Consider the following 24,095-nt stretch of genomic DNA (forward strand, 5'->3'; position numbering starts at 1 on the left):
AAAGAAAGCAAGTATGGATGACTTCTTTTGGTAGAAGATTAGTGGTCTAGAGAAATGATGTTATTGGCTAAACTGGAGTTTGGGGTTAACACATGGATTTAATTTGCATGTCTTTCTAAGTCCCTATTGAGGCAGTTAATTGAGAACTGAGTGTATCTTTGATTTCTCCTTATGTTGCCTTTTCTTTGAATCACAGAAGACATTCAGTGTCTGTTGAATGAGAAGAAATGAATGATTGAAACCAGCTAACCTAGCTGCCTGGATTCGATGGGCGTCCTTGGTGTTGTCAGTTCTCATTTAGAGGCAGAGGTGATGGAATCCTCTTGTCTGTCTCTCCTGACCTGTGCTGAAAAACTGAAGCTGCTTTTCCAGTTTCTCGCTCTTGCCGCTTGTCCTTTTGTGGCCAACCCAGTGCTACTACTTTTACTCCCTTGTTTTTATTGGCACCAACTTAGCTTCTGTAGAGACCAAGGCCCTAGTTGGCTAAGTTTGGCTAAGTGTGGATTTGGAGAGTTTTCACCTGCTTTTGTTTGTAGATAATTCAAAGTTTAAGGAAGTCAGTATTTCTCCTACTACAGAGCAGAAGCTCAGGGGAAGTGATAGCTCGACATGTGTAAGTAGACATACGAAATATGTGTTGGCTTTTCTTTTCTCAGTGGTGAGAGGACTGGCCAGAAATGTCCAAGTGTACAATCCGACGCCAAACAGCTGGGACGTTGGCTGGACCCCGCCCCTGGCCGGTGCAGCAGCTCCCCTGGCTGGCACGAGGCCCCTGAAACCTGTAAGTACTGTTGTCAGCTTAGAGCTGGCAGAATTTTGTAGATTTTATGGCGCCTTCTCCTGTAGTTGCTGGTGCAGGGCAGTAGATGGGTTGGTGTGGCCCTGGGTCATGTGCACACTCATTTCCTGATGAACTTAGTCTCATATTTGTGTCATGCTTGGCAGCCTGTGAGAATGCAGGCCACAAACATGCCCACGTACAATGCTTAAGTGATTGCTTTTGATGAATTAAATCATAAGGGTATATCAACTGTAGCGTTAGTAAACAAAAATGCATTTGGGGAAAATGCAAATGCTGTATGAGTTATAGCACTTAGCTATATGAGTTAAAAAACCCCAGTAGTAAATGCAAATCATTCATAGGACTTGTCAGTATGGGCTTTTATTATAATACACACATCTTTGTTAGAAACCTACCTGGAAGTTTGCCTTCATTGACTCTTAACAGATTGCCAATCTACCTTGGTACTATTCCATTTTCTAAGTAGCTTAATAACACAGAGAGCAGAAATTACTAATTTGAGTAGGAAGAGTATCAGAACACCTGAGGGAAGGTACATTTACAAGACTTTACAAAAAGAAGCAGGGACCATGAACAAAGATAAACACAAGTTGAGCCTGTCCGAATGTTGATTTGCATCCTGTGTGTGGCAGGACGTGTTCAGACATTGATTGCCTTTATCCATCGCATGGAGCAGCTATTTTAATAGAAAAACCTCTCCCTAAGAAGTGTATCTCACGTGTACATGCCTCTGACATTCGGGATGCTTTGGGGTCACTGTCGTAAGCCATGGATGTTGTATGTGAGAACCTTCCCCAGGAACCTAAATGGGAGGTTGCTGAAGTTGGCTAAGGGTCAAGTGTGAGCTCGCACTTAATGGAGAGGGAATTTATGAGGGTAAATTACATCTAACACTGTGGTCTGGGCAGATCTCACGAGGTAGCACAGAGGTTGGCATCTGCTGTGTCTGGACTCAGCCCTTTACTATAAATGTTACTATGCTGACTAATAAAAGACTTGGTAAGCATTTGGGTTGTCGACAGACAAAATTAGTCAGGTCCTCCCCTCCAGATTGTGGTGCCAGGAAATACCCACACGGGGCACTTGGAGCAGCTGAGTCCAGAACATCATTGCCCTCCACTTGGATGGAGGGGGCATCCCAGCCCCGCCCAGGGCACCAACACATGGGGCTGAAATCCTTTCCACCCAATTCCTGTGTGATTCAGTGAGAAAGGCTGGACAGGTGGGTGGTGAGGGAGGGGTGCTGAGAGCTGCCTCCACCTTGCGCAGGTGAGAGGAGGCTTGGCGCCTACTTCTGCCCGGGTTCCCCACGTTCTCATTCAGGTTGAAGGCCCTCTGGGACTGAGTGAGTGTCACTGGGCCATCTTCTCATCTGGGACCTTTGTTAAGGAGGTTCCTTCCCTTCTCCTGCCCTGCAGTGGCTCTTCTCACCAACTGGGCACTTTTGAAATGTGAGGGCTTGGCCTCTCATTCAACAGGAAGTGGTCAGAGTAGTTGAAACCCCTTTCTCTCCCAGTCTGTACATTTAGGTTCCAACCTAGTCTCTGTCCCTGAAAGATCAGCACGTAACCAGCTCTGAGTGGAGCACTTTATTTTTAAACAATTTTTTTATTCAGTTATAGTCAGTTTACAGTGTCAATTTCCAGTGTACAGCACGATTTTTCATTTATACACGAACATACATAATATTCATTGTCACATTCTTTTTCGTGAGCTACCACAAGATCTTGTATTTCTTTCCCTGTGCTATACAGTATAACCTTGTTTATCTATTCTACATACGCCTGTCAGTATCTACAAATTTCAAACTCCCAGTCTGTCCCTACCCACCCCTCTCCCCTTTGGCAACCACAAGTTTGTATTCTATGTCTGTGAGTCTGTTTCTGTTTTGTATGTATGTTTTTTTTTCCGGCTTCCACATATGAGTGATCTCATATGGTATTTTTCTTTCTCTTTCTGGCTCAGTTCACTTAGAATGACATTCTCCAGGAGCATCCACGTTGCTGCAAATGGTGTTATGTTGTCACATTTTATGGCTGAATAGTATTTATTCCATATTGTAAAAATAAACCACATCTTCTTTATCCAGTCATCTGTCGATGGACATTTAGGCTGTTTCCATGGCTTGGCTGCTGTAAATAGTGCTGCTATGAACATTGGGGTGCAGGTGTCTTTCTGAAGTAGGGTTCCTTCTGGATATATGCCCAGGAGCAGGATTCCTGGGTCATACAGTAAGTCTATTCCTAGTCTTTTGAGGAATCTCCATACTGTTTTCCACAGTGGCTGCACCAACCTGCATTCCCACCAGCAGTGTAGGAGGGTTCCCTTTTCTCCACAGCCTCTCCAGCATTTGTCATTTGTGGACTTTTGAATGATGGCCATTCTGGCTGGTGTGAGGTGATACCTCGTTGTAGTTTTGATTTGCACTTCTCTGATAATTAGTGATAATGAGCATTTTTTCATGTACCTGTTGGTCATTTATATTTCTTCCTTGGAGAATTGCTTGTTTAGGTCTTTGCCCAATTTTGGATTAGGTTGTTTGGTTTTTTCTTAAGTCATATGAGCTGTTTATATATACTGGTGATCAAGTCTTTGTCAGTTTCATCTTTTGCAAAAATTTTCTCCCATTCTGTAGGTTGTCATTTTGTTTTGTTCATGGTTTCCTTTGCTGTGCAGAAGTTTGTACGTCTAATTAGGTCCCATTTGTTTATTCTTGCTTTTATTTCTATTTTTTGGGTAGACTGCCTGAGGAGAATATTTTTGAGATGTATATGAGACAGTGTTTTGCCTATATTTTCTTCTAGGAGGTTTATTGTATCTTGTCTTATGTTTAAGTTTTTGATGCATTTTGAGTTTATTTTTGTGTATGATGTAAGGGAGTGTTCTAGCTTCATTGTTTTACATGCTGCTGTCCAGTTTTCCCAACACCATTTGCTGAAGAGACTGTCTTTATTCCATTGTATATTCTTGCCTCCTTTGTCAAAGATCAGTTGACCAAAAGTTTGTGGGTTCATTTCTGGCTCTCTGTTCTGATACTCATTCATTTGAACATTTTGTAACATGTTGCCTGGTTGGAGGATGAAATTAAGCTTTGTTCTTTAGGAAGTACTGTGATGACAGTTGAGTCTTGTCTCTTGTGTTACAGTCTGATATTGTGTCCTGTGTGACTCTCATGTGACAGTCACATTTTGTATGACTTTTTCTGACCTGGCCAATCAGAATCCTCCCCAGCTTGGGGGTGGTGACTTGGGGCTATGCTTGGCAGTGCAGTGGGGGCCAAGACTGAGGCAGGAGACCTGGAGCCCCCACTGGAAGTCCTGGGCCTGGGACCCTCCCCCACAGCAGGGGGCGCTGTCACCTCCCTGGTGGTCCTGCCTCCTGGCATCTTGTCTTGGGGCCCTGCTGGGATCCTCTCACCTGGCCCTGCATCAGGAGAGTTACCTTTCAGGAGTTCTGTCAGCCTCTTGGGCTTATTTTTCTTCGTATGGTCTTCTCACTTTCCTGTTGGTTCTTTGTGCTTTTCTTATACTGATTTGAAGACTTATTTTTAAAATTTCTATTACCCAGAGCCCCTGGGCTCAGAGGCGGTGGACATCTGACTAGGGCCAGTATCGTGCGAGTGCCAGCTGTACAGGGAGGCCGATATTGGGCCCCTGCCCGGCCTGTGCACAGTGCCCTGCAGCCTGGGCTGGACCCAGCCTGGCTGGAGAGGACTCACAGCCCCTGAGGAGAGGGCAGACCAGGTGCAAGAAGGCCTGAAGCATTATTTTTTAATGTTGTGCAGGTTAATCTTTTATTGATTCTTTTCTCCTGTGAATACTCATTTCCTTGTCTGCTGTTTGCAGGTTAATTTTATTTTGTTTCTTGCTTACAGACAGAAAAATTTGCTTGATTTTATACTGATCCTCAATCCAATAGCCATGCTTTAATTCACTGACTAATTATAAATGTCTTTGGATTGTGGTGGATTTTCCATGCATATGATAATGCCATGCACATACAATGACCGTTTTCTTGCTTACAATTTGATCTTTATGCCTATTTTATTGTTGTTATTGCATTATTATCCTTTCTTCAGTACATATTGAATAGAAGGGGTGAAAGCTGGCATCTGGTTCCAGTTACAGGGAAAACTCGTTCAATATTTGCTCATTAATTATATCATTTGTTATTGTTACTGAGTCCAAACTCATTCCGCTCAGTGCACAACAGGCCAATAAATCAGAAGACAAGGTTTTGGGGCAAGGACTAGTGACTTTATTCAGAAAGTTGGCTGACCCAGAAGATGGTAGACTGATGTCCTGCAGAACCATTTTCTGCAAGTCAGAATTCAGGCTTCTTTTATACCAAAAAGAAGAGGGGGAATTCTTGGTTGTTGCAAACTTCTTGGTGTAGGAATTCTTTGTTCTTGGAATCCTGTGTTCTTGCAGCTGTCCCTGTGGGTCAGATTGTGGTGTTTCGGTAAGCCTCCAATGAAACAAATGTTATTTTCTGTATTGCAACTTACTATCTTTATATGAATGGAAACATGTTAATGTCCTTTAGGTCAGAACCTTGAGAATAGGCTCTCCTATACATTTCAGGCTATTGGCAGCTTTATTTTATAAAAGGTGCAGAGCCAGCAAGAGGAAGCCTAGGAAACAGCACAGGGTTAAAGTCAAAGGAACAGATCTAACCTGGAGTCAGATTTGTTCTTTTCTATTCCATTATCAGTTCACTTAGATAATCAGATTCAGGAAGTTGCTTTCTTTCCTTTTGTTTTCTTTATGGTTCATGGTGTTCTGAGTGTGTTTCTTCCTGTCTGGATTCTAAACATTACTGGACTCATCATGCTCAATCATGTTGGATTCATTGTTCTGTTTCCTTCCTCTGCACCTTGCTTTGCATTTCTGTCTAGTAAAAAGCCAGTTTTCAGTCTTATTTCTTCCCAGAAAATTTGAACAATACTGTTAATGGGGTTTCTGTTGGTAAAGAAATAAAGATGGCAATCTTTACTAGAGAACTTCTACTGCAGAGGGAGGAGTAACTACAGCTGAAGTGACCTGGGTAATTGCAGCCCCCTGCAGGACCTGCCTGCACGGTTTCAGGTTTCTGTAAAGCAGAATGGAATTGTCACTTTTGTTTCTGAACAAAAGGCGAGAGAACTTGCTGTGTTTTTGTTTCTCTCCTGTGCTGTTTGCATTTTCTTGGACTGCTGAGTGTGATTTCGGTACTTGGGCACCTGGACTCTGAAACTTAACGTCTGGTGCAGGATGCCTTCTCTTTATTCCCACATTGCTCATCCTGAAGTGCTTGTGCTGACTCATCAGGATGGGGTGTTAGAGTGGACATATGTTACTGTGCTGTAGAGTAAGCCCACCCCCTGCCACCCCCACCGTCCTCACCCACTCCAGAAATAGCAATAAGACCCAAAGTATATTTTTGTTACAGAACCACAATTAGAGAGTTGCTCAGAGTTAATAATAACAGCCCTCTTCTTTGTAGCAAAACAAAACACACACATCAAACCCTCAACAGTTAATGAGCTGATTCTGGATGTGCTGTACTTCATTTAAGTTTCACTTAGATATTTTTGTTTAGCAGGAAGATGCCTAAGAACAATGGAGTGTCTAATTTTTATCTTGTGTGGAGACCAGAGCTACCCTGTGCTGATGCTCTTACCAGGCTGCTGTGGCTGGTGCTGCCACCATGCTGTGACGACTGCCTGTCTTCCTGGTTTTTATTCATCTTATTACAGTTTTCAAAGCATCATTAACCCCATTCTTTCTTAGTACAGCTTTGCAGGATAAGCAATGCAGGTTTTCACATCCTAAGTTTTATATGTAAATGAAAATTGAAGGTCAGAGACTTGAAGTGGCTGGAATCAGAACTGATTAAGTAGTAAGACGTAGTCTAGTAGGATGAAGGTCTGTGCACTTTTGTTCTGGTTCCAAGACAGGTCTGAGTCCTGGCTGTGCCACTGTCTTGGGAAAATTGCTTAACTTCCCCAAGCCACAGTTTCATTCTTTGTAAAATTACCTATGATACAGGTCTTTTTACGATTGATTGTCTTATAAGTGAGATAATGTGAATTAAGCTCTTAGCACAATGATCACCAAAGGATGTACCCAAGGTTACCATAATTATTATTGTTGTTGTTGTTATTATTACTAATGTTGCTAAATGTTCACATTATCCCAAATATATCCTTTTACAAATTGCATAGCTGTTAGGTTTGTTTGTTTTTATTGAGATATAATAGACATATAACTTTATATTAGGTTCTGGTAAACAACATAATAATTGATTTGTATATATATTGTGAAGTGATTACCACAGTGAATTTACTTAACTTCCATCATTACATATATTTACAAATTTTTTTCTTGTGATAAGATTCTACTCCCTTAGTAATATCAAATATTTTATGTGGTATTATTACTTACAGTCACCACAGTGTATGTGTCATGACCCCATGTTATTTATTTTGTAAGTGGAAGTTTATGTCTTTTGGCCGCGTTCACCAGAATTGCTCCTCTCCTCCTCCCCACACCTGGCAACCACCAGTCTGTTCTCTGTATCTGTGAGCTTGTTTTTGGTTTTGTCTTAGTTCCCACCTGTAAGTGAAACCATGCATGTTTCTCTCTGTCTAATTTATTTCATTTAGCATAATGCCCTCAGGGTCAATCCACATTGATGCAAATAGCAAGATTTCATTCTTTCTAATGACTCAATAGTGTTTTGTTAGATATATACAGGCATACCAGATTTTCTTCATCCATTTCATCCACTGATGGACACTTCAGTTGTTTCTGCATCTTGATTGTTGCAATTAATGCTGCAGTGAAGATGGGCCTGCAGATCTCTCAAATTAGTGTTTTCATTTCTTTCAGAGAAGTAAGAATGGAGTTGCTGGATCATATTGTAGCCCTATGCTTAATATTTTGGGAAACTTCCATGTGGTTTTTATATTGTGGCTCCACTAATTTATATTCCTGACAGTCACAGGGTCCCTTTTTTCCATGTCTTGCCAACACTTGTTATGTCTCGTCTTTTTGATAACAGTCATCCTAACACGTGGGAGGTGATACCTTGTTGTGGCATTGATTTCTGCTTCCCTGGTGACTAGTGATATTGATCCTTTTCATGTTTTAATCAGATTGGGGTTTTTTGTTTCGTTGTTGTTACTGAGCTGTAGGAGCTTTTTAATATATTTTGTATGTCAGCCCCTTTTCGGTTGTTTTGTTTGCAGTTCTCTTCTTCCGTTCAGTTAGGTATTTTTTCATGTTTTTGTTAATTTCCTTTGCTGTGCAGGAGCTTTCTAGTTTGATACAATCACACATGCTTATCTTTAGTTTTGTTTCCTTTGCTTTTGGGTGTCAAATCCAAAAGCTCATCACCAAGATTGATGTCAGGGAGCTTACTGTCTATGATTTCTTACAGTAGTTTTATGGTTTCAGGTCTTGAGTTCAAGTCCTTCATGCATTTTGAGTTGAATTTGGGGTATGGTAAAAAGATAGGGGTCCATTTTCATTCTTTTGCACGTAGCTATACAGGTTTTCCCACATCACTTAGTGAAGAAACTGTCTTTTCCCCATTGTATATTTTTGACTCCCTTGTTGTAAATTATTGATGATATATGCCTGGGTTTATTGATGAGCTGTATTCTATTCCGTTGATACATGTGTCTGTTTCCAAGCCAATGCCAGACTGTTTTGATTATTTTCACTTTGTCATGGAAGTTGCTTTCTTTTACAGTTTTGCTAAGAGTTATTTTCATGACTGATTGATGAAGTTTATTAAATGCCTTTTTACATTTATCCTACTTAATCATTATTTTATCATTGCTTTTCTGCTAACGGGATAATTTAGTTATTTTTGAATCTTGACTAGTATTGCATTTTCCAGTATAGCCTATTATTCTGTTATGTTTACATAATGGCTTAATTCATATAATAATACTTCATTTGAGTATGTACAGCATAGTTCTTTAGTTATATATATTATACATATATATTCCTTTTCATATTTTTCACTGTGGTTTATTACAGGATATTGAAAATTTTCCTGTGCTATACAGGAAGACCTTGTTTTTTATTTATTTTATATGTAGTAGTTTGTATCTATTGTTGTTTGTATCTGCTCATCCCAAACATCTAATGTATCTTCCTTCTTGCTTTCCACCTGGTAATCATAAGTTTTTTTTTCATGTCTCTGAGTCTGTTCTGTTTTGTAAATAAGTTCACTTGTGGCATGTTTTAAATTCCACATACAAATGATATAATGTGATATTTTTCTTTCTGTTACCAACTTACTTAGTGTAATCTCTAGGTCCATGCATGTTGCTGCAAATAGTATCATTTCATTCTTTTTTTTTAATGGCTGAGTACTATTCTAGTGTGTGTGTGTATAAAATGTATGTATATATAAAACATTTCTTCTTTATCCACTTATGTGACAAGGGACATGTAGGTTGCTTCCCTGTCTTGGCTGCTGTAAATAATGTTGAACATTGGGATGCATATATCCTTTTAATTTAGTGCTTTCTCTGGATAAGTCCAAGAATGGGATTGTTGGGTCACATGGTAGCTCTACTTTTAGTTTTTTAAGGAACCGCCATGCTGTTTTTCGTAATAGTTGTACCAATTTGCAGTACCACCAGCAGTGTAGGAGAGTTCCCTTTTCCCAGTATCTCCAGCATTTGTTATTTGTAGACATTTTAATGATGACCATTCTGACTGGTGTGAAGTGATATCTCATTGTAGTTTTGATGTGAATTTCTCTGATAATTAGCAATGTTCAGCATCTTTTCATGCGCCTGTTGGCCATTTGTAGTTTTCTTTGGAGAAATGACTATTTAGGTCTTCAGCCTGTTTTGGGGTTTGAGTCATCTGTTTTGTTGTTGTTACTGAGTTTAATGTGCTGTTTGTGTATTTTGGAAATTAAGCCCTTTTTGGTCACATTGATTGCAAATATTTTCTTCAGTTTCATAGTTTGTCTTTTCATTTTCTTTATGGTTTGATGGTTTGCTTTGTTGTGCAAAAACTTACAAGTTTGATTAGGTCCCATCTGTTTATTTGTGCTTTCATTTCTTGCCTTGGGAGACTGACCTAAGAACACATTGCTATAATTTATGTCAGAGAAAGTTTTGCCTGTGTTCTGTTCTAGGAGTTCTATGGTGTTATGTCTTATATTTCAATCTTGAAGCCATTTTGAGTTTATTTTTAAGTATGGTGTGAGGGAGTGTCCTAACTTCATTCATTTACATGCTGCTATCCAGTTTTCCCAACACCTGCTGAAGAGACTGCCATTTCTCCACTGTATATCTTGCCTCCTTTGCCGAAGATGAACTGTAGGTCTGTGTGTTTATTTCTGGGCTCTCTATTCTGTTCCATTGATCCAACACCACAGTGTTTTGAGTACTGTAGCTCTGCAGTATTGTCTGAAGTTTGGAGGATCATTCCTCTAGCTTTATTCTTCTTCTTCAGTAATGCTTTGGCAATTCTGCATCTTTTATGATTCCATATAAATTTTAGGATTACTTGCTCTAGTTCTGTGAAAAATGTCCTGGGTAGCCTGATAGGGATTGTGTTAAATCTGTAGATTGCCTTGGACAGTATGGCCATTTTAATAATATTAATTCTTCCAATCCAAGAATATAGGATATCTTTCCATTTCTTTAAGTCATCTTTCATTTCTTTAATCAATGTTTTGTAGTTCTTCATGTATATAAGTCTTTCACCTGCTTGGCCAAATTTTTTCATAAGTATTTTATTGTTTTGGATGTGATTTTTTTTTTTACTTTCTTTTCCTACCATTTCATTGTTAATGTAAAGAAATGCAAACTTACTTGTGTATGTTAATCTTCTATCCTTCTGCTTTGCCAAGTGTTTTTGTAGTCCTTCTCTGTCTTTCTTCCTTCATACTCTTCTGTTATGGTTAGTTGATTTTCTTTATTGTTACATTTGTGTTTCTCTAGTTTGTTTTTGCACATCTAATGTAGGTTTTTGATTTATGGTTACCATGAAGTTCATATACTTTGCTCCATTACAATATCTGATTGTCTTAAAGTGATTGTCATTTAAGGTCATATAAATTCTAAATGATCTCCTGTTTTACTCCCCCACCCTTTTTTTTGTTTTTGATTTCATTTTACATCTTCATATGCCTCATGTAAGTGTTTACTGTAATTATAGTTGCTTTTACAATTTTTGTTTTTGCCCTTAAAGTGGGATTTTCCCCTTCACACAAGTTCTTATTTCTTACTCTGTTTCACATAAAGAAAACCTTTTAATACATCTTGTAAGGTTAGTTTAGGATTGATGAACTCTTAGTTTTTGCTTATCTGAGAAGCTCTTTAATTGTCTTTAAATTGTGATTAATCTTTGCTGAGTAGGTAGCCTCAGTTCTAAGTTTTTCCTTTTAAGTAATTTAAATATATCGTGACTGTTCCTTATGGCCTGCAGTGACTCTGTTGAAAAACAGCTGATTGGCCTCCATGACCTCTCCTCACAACTGCAATGAAACAACTGACTTCTAAACAAGCATCAAATAAAAGACTGGAACCTAGCAAAAAAGGTCTTCAACTGGAAATATAAAAAGGGAGCCACAGCAGGATGGTGCGAGAGGCATTCTCATGATATAATCAGGCCCTATACCCCTCAGGGTGGGTGAACCAGAAGCTGAAGAATAAATCACAGAGACCCTCTCACCGGACTGAGTTCTAAACCCCACATCAGGTTCTGCAGCCCAGGATTCCAGCATCGGGAGGTGGAGGAGACCCCAGGACATCTGGTTTTGAAGGCCAGTGGGGCTTAGCTCTAGGAGCTACACAGGACTTGGGGGAAACAGGCTTCACTCTCTTGGGAAGCATACACACAATCTCATGTGTGTCAGGTTCAAGGGCAGAGGTAGTGATTTCATAGGAACCTGGGCCAGACCTGCCTATTGGCTTTGGAAGGTCTGGGGACATAGAGGACATCTGTGGCTCACCCAGGGGACATAAAAGCTGGTAGAAGACATTCTGGGAGTGTTCATCTACACGAGCTTTCCTGGAGGCTGACATCTTGATTGGATCATTAGAACCAAGACCAGCCCCACCCAACAGCCTGTAGGGAAGCCTCAGGCCAAACGACATACAGGGTGGGAACACAGCCCCACCCATCAGCAGACTTCCTGAGCCACAGAGGCTTCTGAACAGGGCTCTACCCACCAGAGGTCCAGGACCGAGGTTCACCCAGCAGTTGGCAGGCACTGGCTCCTCCAGCCAGGAAACCTGCGTAAGCCTCTAGTCCAGCCTCATCCACCAGGGAGCAGATACCAGAAAGAAGGAAACAACAATCCCAAAACCTGTAGAAGGAATCCACACACAAGCCAGATTCCACACTGGGACTGGCTGGACCTTGGCCCTTGGGTGACAAGAGAGGAGCATACTGCTGGGACACACAGGACATCTGCCACAGAACGCTGCTTCTTCAAGGTCAAGAAATGTAACTAAACTACCTAAAAATACATACAGAAAGAATGAGGCAGCAGACAATATCTCCCAGGCCAAGGCACAAAGATAAAATCCCACAAGAAATAAGTGATGAGGAGACAGGAATTTTTTCTGAGAAAGTTTTAAAGTGATGATGGTGAAGATGTTTAGAGAACTGAGGAGGAGTACAGATGCACAGAGCAAAATTTTTAGCAAAAAGTTGGAAAATAGAAAGAATACCCAAACAGTTGAAGAATAAAATCACTGAAATGACTTTAATGATCTAACACACTAGAAGGAACCAAGAATAGACTAAATGAAGCAGAACTAGAACTGATCAGTGAGCTAGAAGACAAATTAGTGGAAGTCACTACTGCAGAACAGAAAAAAAAAATGAAAAGGAATGAAGACAGTTTAAGAGAACCCTGGGACAACGTGGAACACACTAGTATTCACATTATAGGGGTCCCTGAAAGAGAAGAGAGAGAGAAAGGACCTAGAAAAATTTTGGTGAGATAATAACCAAAAACTTTCCCAGCTTGGGAAAGGAAACAGTCACCCAAGTCCTGGATCAACACAAAGAGGAACACACCAAGAAGGCACATAGTCATCAAATTGGCAAAAATTATGAATAAGGAGAAAATGTTAAAATCAGTAAGAGGAAAGCAACAAAACAACACACAAGGGAACTCACATAAGGTTATCAGCTGATTTCTCAGCAGAAAGTCTACAGACCAGAAGGGATCAGCACGACATATTTAAAGTGATAAGAAGAGAAAAATGTACAATGAAGAATAAACACTCTATCCAGAAAGGCTCATGTTCAGACTTGATGCAGAAATCAAAAGCTTCACAGATAGACAAAAGCTAGAAGAATTCAGCACCTCCAAACCAGCTTTACAGCAAATGTTAAAGGAACTTCTCTATTCATCAAACCACAAGAAAAGACAACAAAAAAGAAGAAAGCAGGAAAGGAAAAAAAAAAAAGACATAGACAAGATTGTTTTGGCTGTTAGGGGTCTTTTATTGTTCCACATAAATTTTGTAATTGTTCTAGTTCTGTGAAAAATGCCATGAGTGTTGACAGGGGTTGCATTGAATCTGTAGATTTCTTTGGGTAGATGGCCATTTTGATAATGTTGTTGCTTCCAATCCAAGAGCATAAGATATCTTTCCATTTCTTTATGTCATCTTCAATTTCCTTCATCAATGTTTTACAGTTTTCAGAATATACGTAACCTCCTTGAATAAGTTTATTTCTAGGTATTTTGTTGGTTTTGATGCAATGGAAATGTTTATGCCAGTTCTAAAATTCTGGGTTTTGAAGTGAAAAAAATTGGTGAACGAAGGGCCACAAATGGAAAAATACCCTTCTCTCTTATGGGTGAACTGTATTCCATTACCTACATATGGTGCATCTCCTTTATCCATTCATCTGTTGATGTGCACTTGGGATGCTTTCATGTCTTGGCAATTGTAAATAGTGTTGCTGTTAATAGTGGGATGCGTGTATCTTTCTGAATTTTTATTTTGTGTTTGGTTTTATTCCTTTAATAACTACGTAAGTTTAAAAAGCTAAAGCTCTATAAACATTCTTAGAGACAATCAACAGTGCATATACATAAATTTAAAAAATATGTGCAGTAAAAGCAGCTGATAGGCTCATGAGGGATTTCATTTTCTGTGACACTCCTTTTTTCTTGCTGCCTTTAGAAATTCTATCATTATCTTTAAATTCTGCTTTTTGAATGATGGTATGTCTTGATGTGGGTCTGTCTCAGCTGATCCTGTTTGAGACTCTCTGATTCCTGTGCCTGGATATTCGTTTCCTTCTTCAGATTAGGGGAGTTTTCAGCCTTAATCTTATCCAACGTTTTCTCAGCCTTTCTCTCTTCAGAGACCCCAGTAATGTGAGTCTTACTATGCTTGATGCTGTCTCAGAAGTGCCTTAAACTCATGTAACAGGCCTTTTCTTCTTGCTTTTTTGATTGGGTGTTTTACATTCTGACTTCCAGATTGCTAATGGATCATCTGCATTGCCTAATCTTCTGTACTACCTGCAGTTCTGCTCTGATTGGTTCTTTTTTATATTTTCTAGTTCTTTTTGAAAATTCTCCCTGTGCTCATCTGTTCTTTTTCCCAGTTCAGTTATCATTCTTGTTGCTATTGCTTTGACCTCTTTGTCAGGTAAATTATTTCTTTTCATTATGTTTGTTTTGTTATTCTTTCATTGAAAACATGTTCTTGTGTCTTCTCATTTTAACTTTCTGTATTTCTGTGAAATTAGGTGAATCAGGTACCTGCCCCAGAATGAAAGGTGTCCTTGTGTGAGAGCACTGCTGTGCAGTCTTCTGTGCCCAGCGGGCTTGTTGGGAAGAGCTGGACCTGAAGTGATCCTGGGCTGCCCTCTTCCCCCAGGACGTGCTGGCAGCCACTGCAGTGGGGCGGCAGGGCTGGAGTCAGAGGCACTGGAACCAGTTCCAGGTTGAAGCAGGGGCTTCTCTGCTCAGTGACTGTTCCAGCCCTATCAGGGGTGGCACAGGGTCCCATGGGGCTGGAACAGGATCTCTGTGGGAGTGGGGTTCTCCTGGGTGTGATGGCAGTCTCTGTTTTGGTTTGGGTTGTGGCTGAGGCCTGAGGGCTTGCAGTGGCCCTTCTGTACTGGTTTTACCTTTCCTCCAGTGTGCACACCTTGGCTAGAGGGTGGGTAGGGGCCAGAGAGATTGAGGCTGCACCACTGAGCTGGCCCCACCCTGTCAGGTGTGCACAGGAAAGTGAGTTCTGGGGATGGCAGGCTCTTCCCTGTTGCTGGTGCTGTTCCCTGCAGAGGGTGTGCGGGGACGCTAGCTGGCCGTGACTGCCGGCCGTTTTTTCAGAGGCAGGGCCACACCCAGGCCTCCACCTGAGTGGGAAGCAGCACCAGAACATGGAGGGTGGGAGCAGGAGCCTGGGGGAGTCCGGGGGTCCCCCTGAGCCACCCCTGCCAGCCGACTGGAGCCGAAGGCAGTGTTCACCCTGCTGTGTCCCTGCCATGATGGGGAGTCAGCGAGTGTCTGCACAGGCTCTTCAAGAACAGTGGCTCCGTGTCTTACAGTGCCCCAGCAAGCTCGCTGGTTTTCACCCCAGCTGAGGGGGCTCCTCGTCCCGGTGCTGAACCCCGTGCCTGGGTGCCTGACATGTGGTTCAGACCATGACTTAAGGCGTGGACGGTTGTCAGGGCTGGAGCACCGCTGTGACACCATGCTTCTGAGCACGGATGCCCACAGCTCCTGCTGTGTGTGGCTGGTGGGGAGCCCTGCAGGGAGCGGCTGTACGTCTGTCTGGCACAGACAGATGGGGCTTGTTATGATCATTCCTCATAAAGATAGTATAAGGACAGGATATGCCGTCTGGTTTTCCAAGGGATTGAATATTATAATGTGTGATGTGCCCCAGCTGCCTAGTGTGAGGAACATGACTGCAGGTGCTCTGGGTCCAGGAATGCAAACTCCAGTTATGCCCTTGGGAACCAAAGGAGCAGGTCCTAAAGGGGTCTGCTTACTGTAAATTCTCTTACAGATGTCAGTCGTAGGGAAACACCAGATTAGGAAATGGATGCTGCCTGAGTTTAGTGTTGAATTATTATAAAATGTAAGGAACCTACAAGATTCTGGGTAAAAATTAGTGTAGTGACAAGTGGAAGTGATCCAAGGAGTACATACAGTAAGAAACAGAGTCCTGAATTAAATCATCTTGTCTGATTTTCTTAGTGGGTAGTAAATGATTAGGGTTTTGACTCATGTTGTTTTGATTAAACTCTAGAATGTGGTCAGTTGTGAAGTGTAAAAGTCTAAGGATGTTTGTAGTAAGGGTACTTGGGATGATATAGTTTTGGGGATTAATGATTGCTGGGATGGATGAAATCGGCTGGCTGTGTGTGCTGGTGGAAGAAGAGAAGTTGTTGATGCAAGTGGAGGCACTAACAGGAGGCTAGTGAAAAGTGAATGCTAGTGTCAGTTGATTCAGGAAGAATGAGCTGATAAGGCTGGTTAATAGACCATAAGGTTTAGTGTTAATTCAGAGGGTATAATTTTTGGTAATCATGTTAATTGTATTAATATAATGTTTGGAATAATGAGTTTTAGCCTTGAAGAAGGTTAAGATTTTGTACATAATCAGTACCGTAGGCGTTGGATCCCACAGCTGTTAGTGATGGTCCCGGTGTAGCCACACAGGCGGGAGCACTGATGGTAGGTGTTATGCCAGCTCATGTAGAATGGGTGCTGAGCATGGTGACAGCAGCTGTAATGAAAAACGATGTTATTGTGCCATATAAGCATAGTAATGGGGATGTTAAGTGTGATTTATATATTAGTATCCATATAGGGTACTGTAAATGCAAAAAGGATAGTAATATAGATGAATGCCATTTGATAATTATGAAGTTAATTATAGTTTTATGAGTCAAAATGTTTTTGTTTAAAGTAATTATCATACGTTCATTCTAATCCTTTTAAATTCATTCATAGGCTAACCTTAGGGCTACTAGTAATGCGATTACAGTTTGTGCCATGTGAAGAGTTTAGTTTCTAGGTTACTCTTGAGATGCTCAGGGTAAGGGTAGGAGGAGGGCAACTTTTAGGTCAAATAATAGGAAAGTAGTGACAACTGAGAGTAAGTAAATGGAGAAGGTGGGCGTGCTGGCCCTAGAGTCACAGCCGCATGCGTGTGGGCTTGGTGTTCCGGGACACTGACCAGAGGAGGTCAGAGTGCGGTCAGGACAAGCTGTGAGTCTGGTCATGTGTGGTGAGTGACATCAGTGTAAGCTTTATTAGTGTTTCCACAGCTACAGGAAAAGCTGTAGATTGGAAGTCAGTTGTTCTACTTAATACTAAAAGAATAAAATGCTCATCGATAGATAGCGATCTATAGGAACAATCACACTTTACCTTACCTACAAAATGCACTATCAGGCCACTGACTGAAATCCAAAATAATTAGATGTATAGGGAAATTTTAGTTGGCATAGAAAGCACAGAAGGAGAAAAGTGGAGCCAATAATTCTGTGTAGTCAGTGGAAGCTTTTAACCTTGAAAACTACTGAGCCAGAAACTCCTTCTGAAATTGTGAATTGTATATTCTTCTGACACTTGGAATAATGTAAGTTCCTAGAAGAACTGTGATGAATGAGACTTGAAGTATTGTTTATGATTTCTTTCTGTTAGATGATGGTGAGTGCAAGTGAGGGGAGCTTCAGAGGCTCATAGAACTGAAGTATTAAGAAGTTACTGTGGGAACTGTGTGTGTGGTCAGTGTGTTGTTAGGTGGTATGAGTACATATCTTTATCTTTTTTCTGATCAGAAGGTAGATGGTCATTTTAGGATCTGTGTGCATTTATTTGCCTTTGTGTGTGTGTGTGTGTGTGTGCATGTGTGTGGTGTGTGTTTGCGTGTGTGTGTGTGTTGAGAGTTTGGTCATGGGGAGAAGCACTGTGAACTTAACCCACCCTGTACTGAGAGCTGTAGGATCTCCTTCCCTGCTAAAAATGACCCTGCTCTTGTCACCACATCCCCACCCATGACAGCACTTCTTTGTAATGAATGTATGTAATGTCCTGTTTGTCATGGACCAATGCAATGCATCCATTTATAGTTCATAAAGTTATTTATATTTTTAATTAAATACTCATATGTATGATAGATTTTATGTTTTTACTCTTATTTACCTTGGTGCCCAAATTAATAATAGAAGACCCGTTTCCTGAGACAAAGTTGAGTTGCCGTTGAGACACAGGATCCCTCGTGAACACATCCTCACCGTTTGTCCTGACTGATGCATGACTTAATGCCATTGCAAGAGGAATTTCCCAAGGAAAAGCCAACAGTCTTCCTCAGAACCCCAGGGAGCAGGTCACAGAATGGGCTCCAGGTGGATCCCTTTCGAAGGTAGACCTTGGTTCAGGGTAAAGTTACAGCGCTCGCCAGCCCCGAGACCCTTAGCTGATTCACATCCCCTCGGTCTTCTCATCCATAAAATGGGTTGTTGAGAATGTTGTGTAGTTGGAACACTGCACTTTTGAATTTGGTCAGTTGGCACATTTTATTGCTTAGTTTGAGACCTCAATACCTTTGACCTGATGTTAATTGATTTATAGGGGGTCCCGACTCCTGAGAGTTGGAAGGAATTCTGATTGACAGTAGAAGGAGACCGAGGATCCCGGAAGCCTGCTCACCCTGGATGGGACTCAGTCCCTCCAGACAGGGGATCCTGGAGCCAGCACAGCGCCTGAAGCCTGGCTGTGGGACCAGGAAGGCCCAGCAGTGCAGTTGGAAATGCAGCCCCACTGGGTCTGTGAGGAGTTAGGGTCAGCTCTCCACAGGGCAGGCTCTGGAGTTTCCTCCCCAAGGGCAGCCCATTCTCCTGGACGTCAGCCCCGATAGGGACAGACACAGAGGCTGCTACCAGCAGTCCCAAGAAAAATGGGAGGTACCAGTCTTTGCAAGTACAGTGGCCCCTGGGGAGCTCAGCTCCAGGGAGGTGAGAGCCTTAGAGCGGGAGGGACTGTGATGCCAGGATTCCTGCCTTTTCTGCCCCCTCCACTCAGGGCCCCTTCCCAGAGTCAGGCCACCCTGGCCCTTCATCCTCCACCATGCACTGTGGGCTGGCTCCCTCTTTTCTTCTTGCCTTGTCTTGTACTTGCTCTCCCTACGTGGTTCCCCCTGTCACTGTCTGTCACTCTAGGACTTGACCCCCACCTCCCTCTCTCAGTCACTCATGCACTGTCTCTCTCCCTGCCTGCCTCTGTCTTTCTCCACAGGCCCCTTAGGCCCTGGGCTCTGGTCCAGCCCTGTCCAGGGCCACAGGGCTGCACCTCTCCCAGCCCTCCCACCCTCACTGCCATGTTTTGGCCCCAGCCCTGCTCACAGTGGAGGAGCCCAGTTACAGAGGCTGCTCCTGCTGGTACGGCTGGACTGCTGTTCCCCCTCTTCCCGGGCAGCACGGTCACACCTTGACCTGTTGGTGGCCCTTGACCAGCTGGTGGCCCAACCTGGACCCCAGAGCTGCTGCAGGGCTGGCCACCTGCCCCAGGTGGAAGGAGGGAGGGCACTGCGGGCTTAAGGGGCTCCTGGGGGATTGGATTGAGGAACGTGTAATGAGCCAGGTATTTTCACCCAACTCCTCTTTGTCAATGGCAGAGCGTCCCAAACCACTGACTGCCCCCTGCCCATTTCTCACTAAGAACACTGGGCACACTGTGGGAGCTCCTGAGACTTAGGAGCGAGCTGCTGCCCTCAGCCCCCCTCAGGGTTTGCTTGGAATTGGGGCTCCTGGGGGCAGCTGGCAGGGCTGGGGCCCAAAGCCTGGATGAGCACGGGGCCCTCTCACTGGACTGAGCACGGGGCCCTCTCACTGGACTCTGGTGGCCACTCCAGGCATCTCATCCCTTCCTCGCTGTCAGCAGTTGGTCACTTCATGGGGACAGATACGAGGGTCTCTCTGACCCTTAAGACTGGCAGACCCCACGTGCTCAGTATTTCTTGATTGAGTGAACACAACCACCTCCCATATCTAGACACCAAGTCTTCCCACCGCCCCAAAAGGGTTTCTCAGTCCCCCTCAGAGCCAGTACTGCCCCAAAGCACAACTTTGCTTCTGTCCCACATGGTAGTTTCTGCCTCCTTGGACCTGGGTGTACACAAATCACCCAAGTGTAGGGGGTGTGACAATATATAACTATTTTTTATAGTTATATATATATTTGGCAAAAACCATAGGGCTTACTTATATGCATATAAGATAGGTACTTAAAATCAATGTGTCACCTACAGGTGTACTACAGATAAGGACGGCCACATGGGTGTGGTGGTGTGATTAAGATGGTGTGCTGTTAGGGTCTTCTCCACCTTGTGGACGTTCTCTCTGCATTTTGTGTGCAGTGCTGAGTGAAGGGGAGTGAGGACCTCCCACCCTGCCTGTATATTTGATTCCTCTTGGTTCTGTCATTCTTTGCCTCACATGTTTTTCAGCCACTGCCCAAGGGAAATCCTGGGAATTTGAAAAAGGAGGAGGGAGCACCCCAGAAGTAGGGGGCAGGGGACATGGGTTGGGCAGGACCAGAAAGCATAAGGTCAGAAAAGTTTGCAGAGAGGACCCAGGGTTGGATGGCAGTTGGTGGTGGGGGATCAGTTAGGCAGGGCACGTTCTAAAAGTGAGGTCACCCGGAATGTCCACTGTGAGGTACCAGGGGCAAAGGCAGGTGATTGGTCAGAGAGAGGGCATAAGACACTGGCGTTGCTAAGGCAGCGTTCAGACAGGAGGAGGCTTGGAGGGAGGCGTCTCGTCCCCTCCAGCTGCTCCTGAGAGTTCGCTTGCTTGCTGTTTGTTTTCCTGACCTGCTGACCGTCTCCTGACCTGACTGAACCCTCCTTCCTCCCCTCAAGAGCTTGATTGGCCCTCATCCTTTCTGTGGTCCCCTTCTCCTCCTCCCAAGTGCCCAACCCCTCTTCCTATTACACTCCTTCCCCAACCCCCTCCCCTCCCCTCCCCTCCCCTCCATGTTCCTCCCCCTCCCCTCCCCCCACCTCCTGCCTGGGGACCTCAGGCATGGAGATGATGGGGATGTTCTGGCCCCACGTGCTGGGGTGTACCGGATATGAAAACACAACTGTGAGTAAACATCGGGCACCAGGGGTGTTCTCCTTTTTCCTGGGCTCTTTCACACTGTGGTTAAATCCCTGCTTTCTCATGGGGTCCTTGATGGGAAAGCATCGTTGGTGAAGCCCGAGGCCCTCAGGACAGGTTTCTTGACCAACCTGCACCAGCCCTGGCCACTGGCGCCCTCAAGATCTGAGTCCTGTCAGGACCTCTTGGACCAAGCACAGCAGGTTGACAGGATGAAACCTGAAATAGTTACTTTATTGCATCAAAGAAGGAAATGTGAATGTACTAAAAGCCACTGAGTTGTATGCCTAAAATGGGGGAATGGGGGAATTATATCTCACTAAAGCAGTTTTTTAAAAAGCGAGAAACTCTTATTTACTAGAAGTCATAGTGAGACTTTCTCCCGGAAAGCTGGTCAGGATCCTGCTTCAAGTTATGCGCATTCTGGTGCCGTCCCCGTCCCCGTGTGGTGCGCTGTCCTGTGCGTGCGCCCTTCCTGGTGGTGACGTCTGGCAGTCCTGGGAGCAGTGGGGTCTCAGCACTGGGTTGGTGCTGGTTTGTTAAACAGTGAAATGTCATCTGTGCTCTGTGTTTTCTGGTTTGTTGACTTACAGCAACTTTGTTTTTTCTTTGAAGTGTGTTTTTTTCAGGAATTTTAATGTAACAAATATTCAATAGCCATATAAATTTAAAATATTTTTATTGAAGTATAGTCAGCTTATCATGTTGTGTCCATTTCTGGTGTACAACAGAATGCTGTATTCATATAGGAAAATGCATATATTCATTTTCATATTCTTTTTTACCATAAATTACAGGATATTAAATAGACTTCCCTGTGCTGTACAGTGTAAACTAGTTGTCTACTTTATATAGATTAGTATCCATGAATCTCAAACTTCCAGTTTTTCCCTTCCCACTCCCTTCCCCCTGGTAACCATAAGTTTGTTTTCTTTGCTGTAAGTCTGTTTCTGTTTTGTAAATAAGTTTGTCTTTTTTTTTATTCCACATATAAGTGATATCATATGGTATTTTTCTTTTGCTTTCTGACTACTTCACTTAGAATGATAATCTCCAGGTCCGTCCATTCCCTGTTGCTGCAAATGGCATCATTTTATCATTTTTTATGACTGAGTAGTATTCCATTGTATAAATATACCACATCTTCTTTATCCAGTGATCTGTTGATGGACATTTAGGCTGTTTCCATGTCTTGGCTATTGTAAATAGTGCTACTATGAACATTGGGGTGCAGGTGTCTTTTTGAAGTAGGGTTCCTTCTGGATATATGCCCAGGAGCAGGATTCCTGGGTCATACAGTAAGTCTATTCCTAGTCTTTTGAGGAATCTCCCTCCTGTTTTCCACAGTGGCTGCACCAACCTGCATTCCCACCAGCAGTGTAGGAGGGTTCCCTTTTCTCCACAGCCTCTCCAGCATTTGTCATTTGTGGACTTTTGAATGATGGCCATTCTGACTGGTGTGAGGTGATACCTTGTTGTAGTTTTGGTTTGCATTTCTCTGATAATTAGTGATAATGAGCATTTTTTTCATGTGCCTGTTGGCCATTTGTATGTCTTCACTGGAGAGCTGCTTGTTTAGGTCTTCTGCCCATTTTTGGATTGAGTTGTTTGTTTTTCTTATTTAGTTGTGTGAGCTGTTTATATATTCTGGCAATTAAGCCTTTGTCAGTTTCATCTTTTGCAAAAATTTTCTCCCATTCTGTAGGTTGTCTTTTTGTTTTGCTTATGGTTTCCATTGCTGTGCAAAAAATTCCAAGTTTAATTAGGTCCCATTTGTTTATTTTTGCTTTTATTTTTATTGTACTTCTAGCAAATTCTTAGTTATCCCTTTCCTTCTCATCTTGGAGGCTGCCCCCAGGGACTCTGTGTCCAGCTAGGTTGATGGGAGCCCTGAGAGCCGAGCTGATGTGAAAACCAGTGGCTGCAACCTGCTGTGATGTTTATAATGAGGAAATGCTTAGGAGGGACATGACCAGGAGGTGGACAAGTTGTTTTTTTTTTTAGTGACGTATCCTTGTGAAGAATGTTGATTTCCTCAAAGCAGAAAGTGTCCTTCCTTAGAATTGTCCAAATATAAAGAAAATTCATTTACATGCTGTGAAATTTTTACTGTGTCAGGAAAAAGCACCTCCACACCCCAAAAAAGAAAGACTGAGAACACCTCATGGATTTAAGTGGGTTTGTTCAGATAGGCTTGCAGCAGATTCTTATGGCCCTGGAAAAATCACGTGTCAGGAACAATCTTTGCACTGAGGCAGAATCACACCATGTGAACAGTCCACCCAAAGAAAAGCATGTTCTGTGTCTTCTGAGCCTGCTAAAGAGGGCGTTTCTAGGTCATCTTTATTGGGATTTTTTTCCCTTAGAGGGAATGAGGCTGAGTTCTCATAGGTTAGTTAGCCCTCTTTCCCTACCACATCTTTGAGCATTTGGATAAACTAACTTGTCTTTCTCCACTGTTGCTCACAGAACCTGAGTCCATCGGCCCTGGTGGGTAGACTCTAGGTAGGAGGCACCTACTGACGTCAGCGCTCAGACAGTGCCCTGTGTAACAAGCATGCCCACGACGGAGGGGGTTCTACCAGTTAGCGACTAGATGGTGTTTGTGTTTTTGTGCCTTTGATCTTCATGTCTCTCCTTTGTGCTGAGACCCACTGCTCTCTCAGGCAGCGTCTACTCAAAGACAGTGCATGTTTCCCACCAGCACACATTTTACTGACCTCAACTGTGAGAGCTGACAAAAACGATATTATCGATTTCAGAGGCTGCTTTCTAGAGAGGTTTTGTTTGCACAAGACTGAAGCTTAGTGTCTAGATTAGTACAAATTACATCGCGCATTTATTCCCTCCTATAGTACTTACAAATCTAGTTTTTACAAAACTATGTGTTTGCCTTTTGTTTTCGTGACTGTACATTCCAGAAATACAAATTAATTTTTGTGGTGGCTGTTAATGGATGTAGGTGCAGTTCTGTGAAATATGCATGTAAATTATTTGTACTTATTATTTTGAGTTCTCTTTTTATGTAACTTCATTCTTTGAGTGATCTTGTATAATATAATTAAAACTCTATTATACAAATTCTTATTTATTTCAGAAGTCTGACGTGCTCTGGTTCAGAACCAAAGGGAATATTGAAGAAAACCTCCATGGTTTTTAGATAGTTGGGCTAAAAT

General features: G+C 42.7%; 1 protein-coding gene across 1 annotated transcript in view; it reads left to right on the forward strand.

The window, feature by feature from the left end:
• The window catches only part of LOC116286037 (uncharacterized), a 61,802-nt gene that overhangs the window by 21,850 nt on the left and 15,857 nt on the right, over nucleotides 1–24,095 (forward strand). The window contains exon 5 of the mRNA XM_072950671.1: nucleotides 657–781. Within this exon, the coding sequence (XP_072806772.1) occupies nucleotides 657–781 (125 nt within the window). The remainder of the gene's footprint in view (nucleotides 1–656; nucleotides 782–24,095) is intronic.

This window comes from Vicugna pacos, chromosome 27 (genome assembly GCF_048564905.1).
Source record: "Vicugna pacos chromosome 27, VicPac4, whole genome shotgun sequence".
NCBI lineage: Eukaryota > Metazoa > Chordata > Mammalia > Artiodactyla > Camelidae > Vicugna > Vicugna pacos.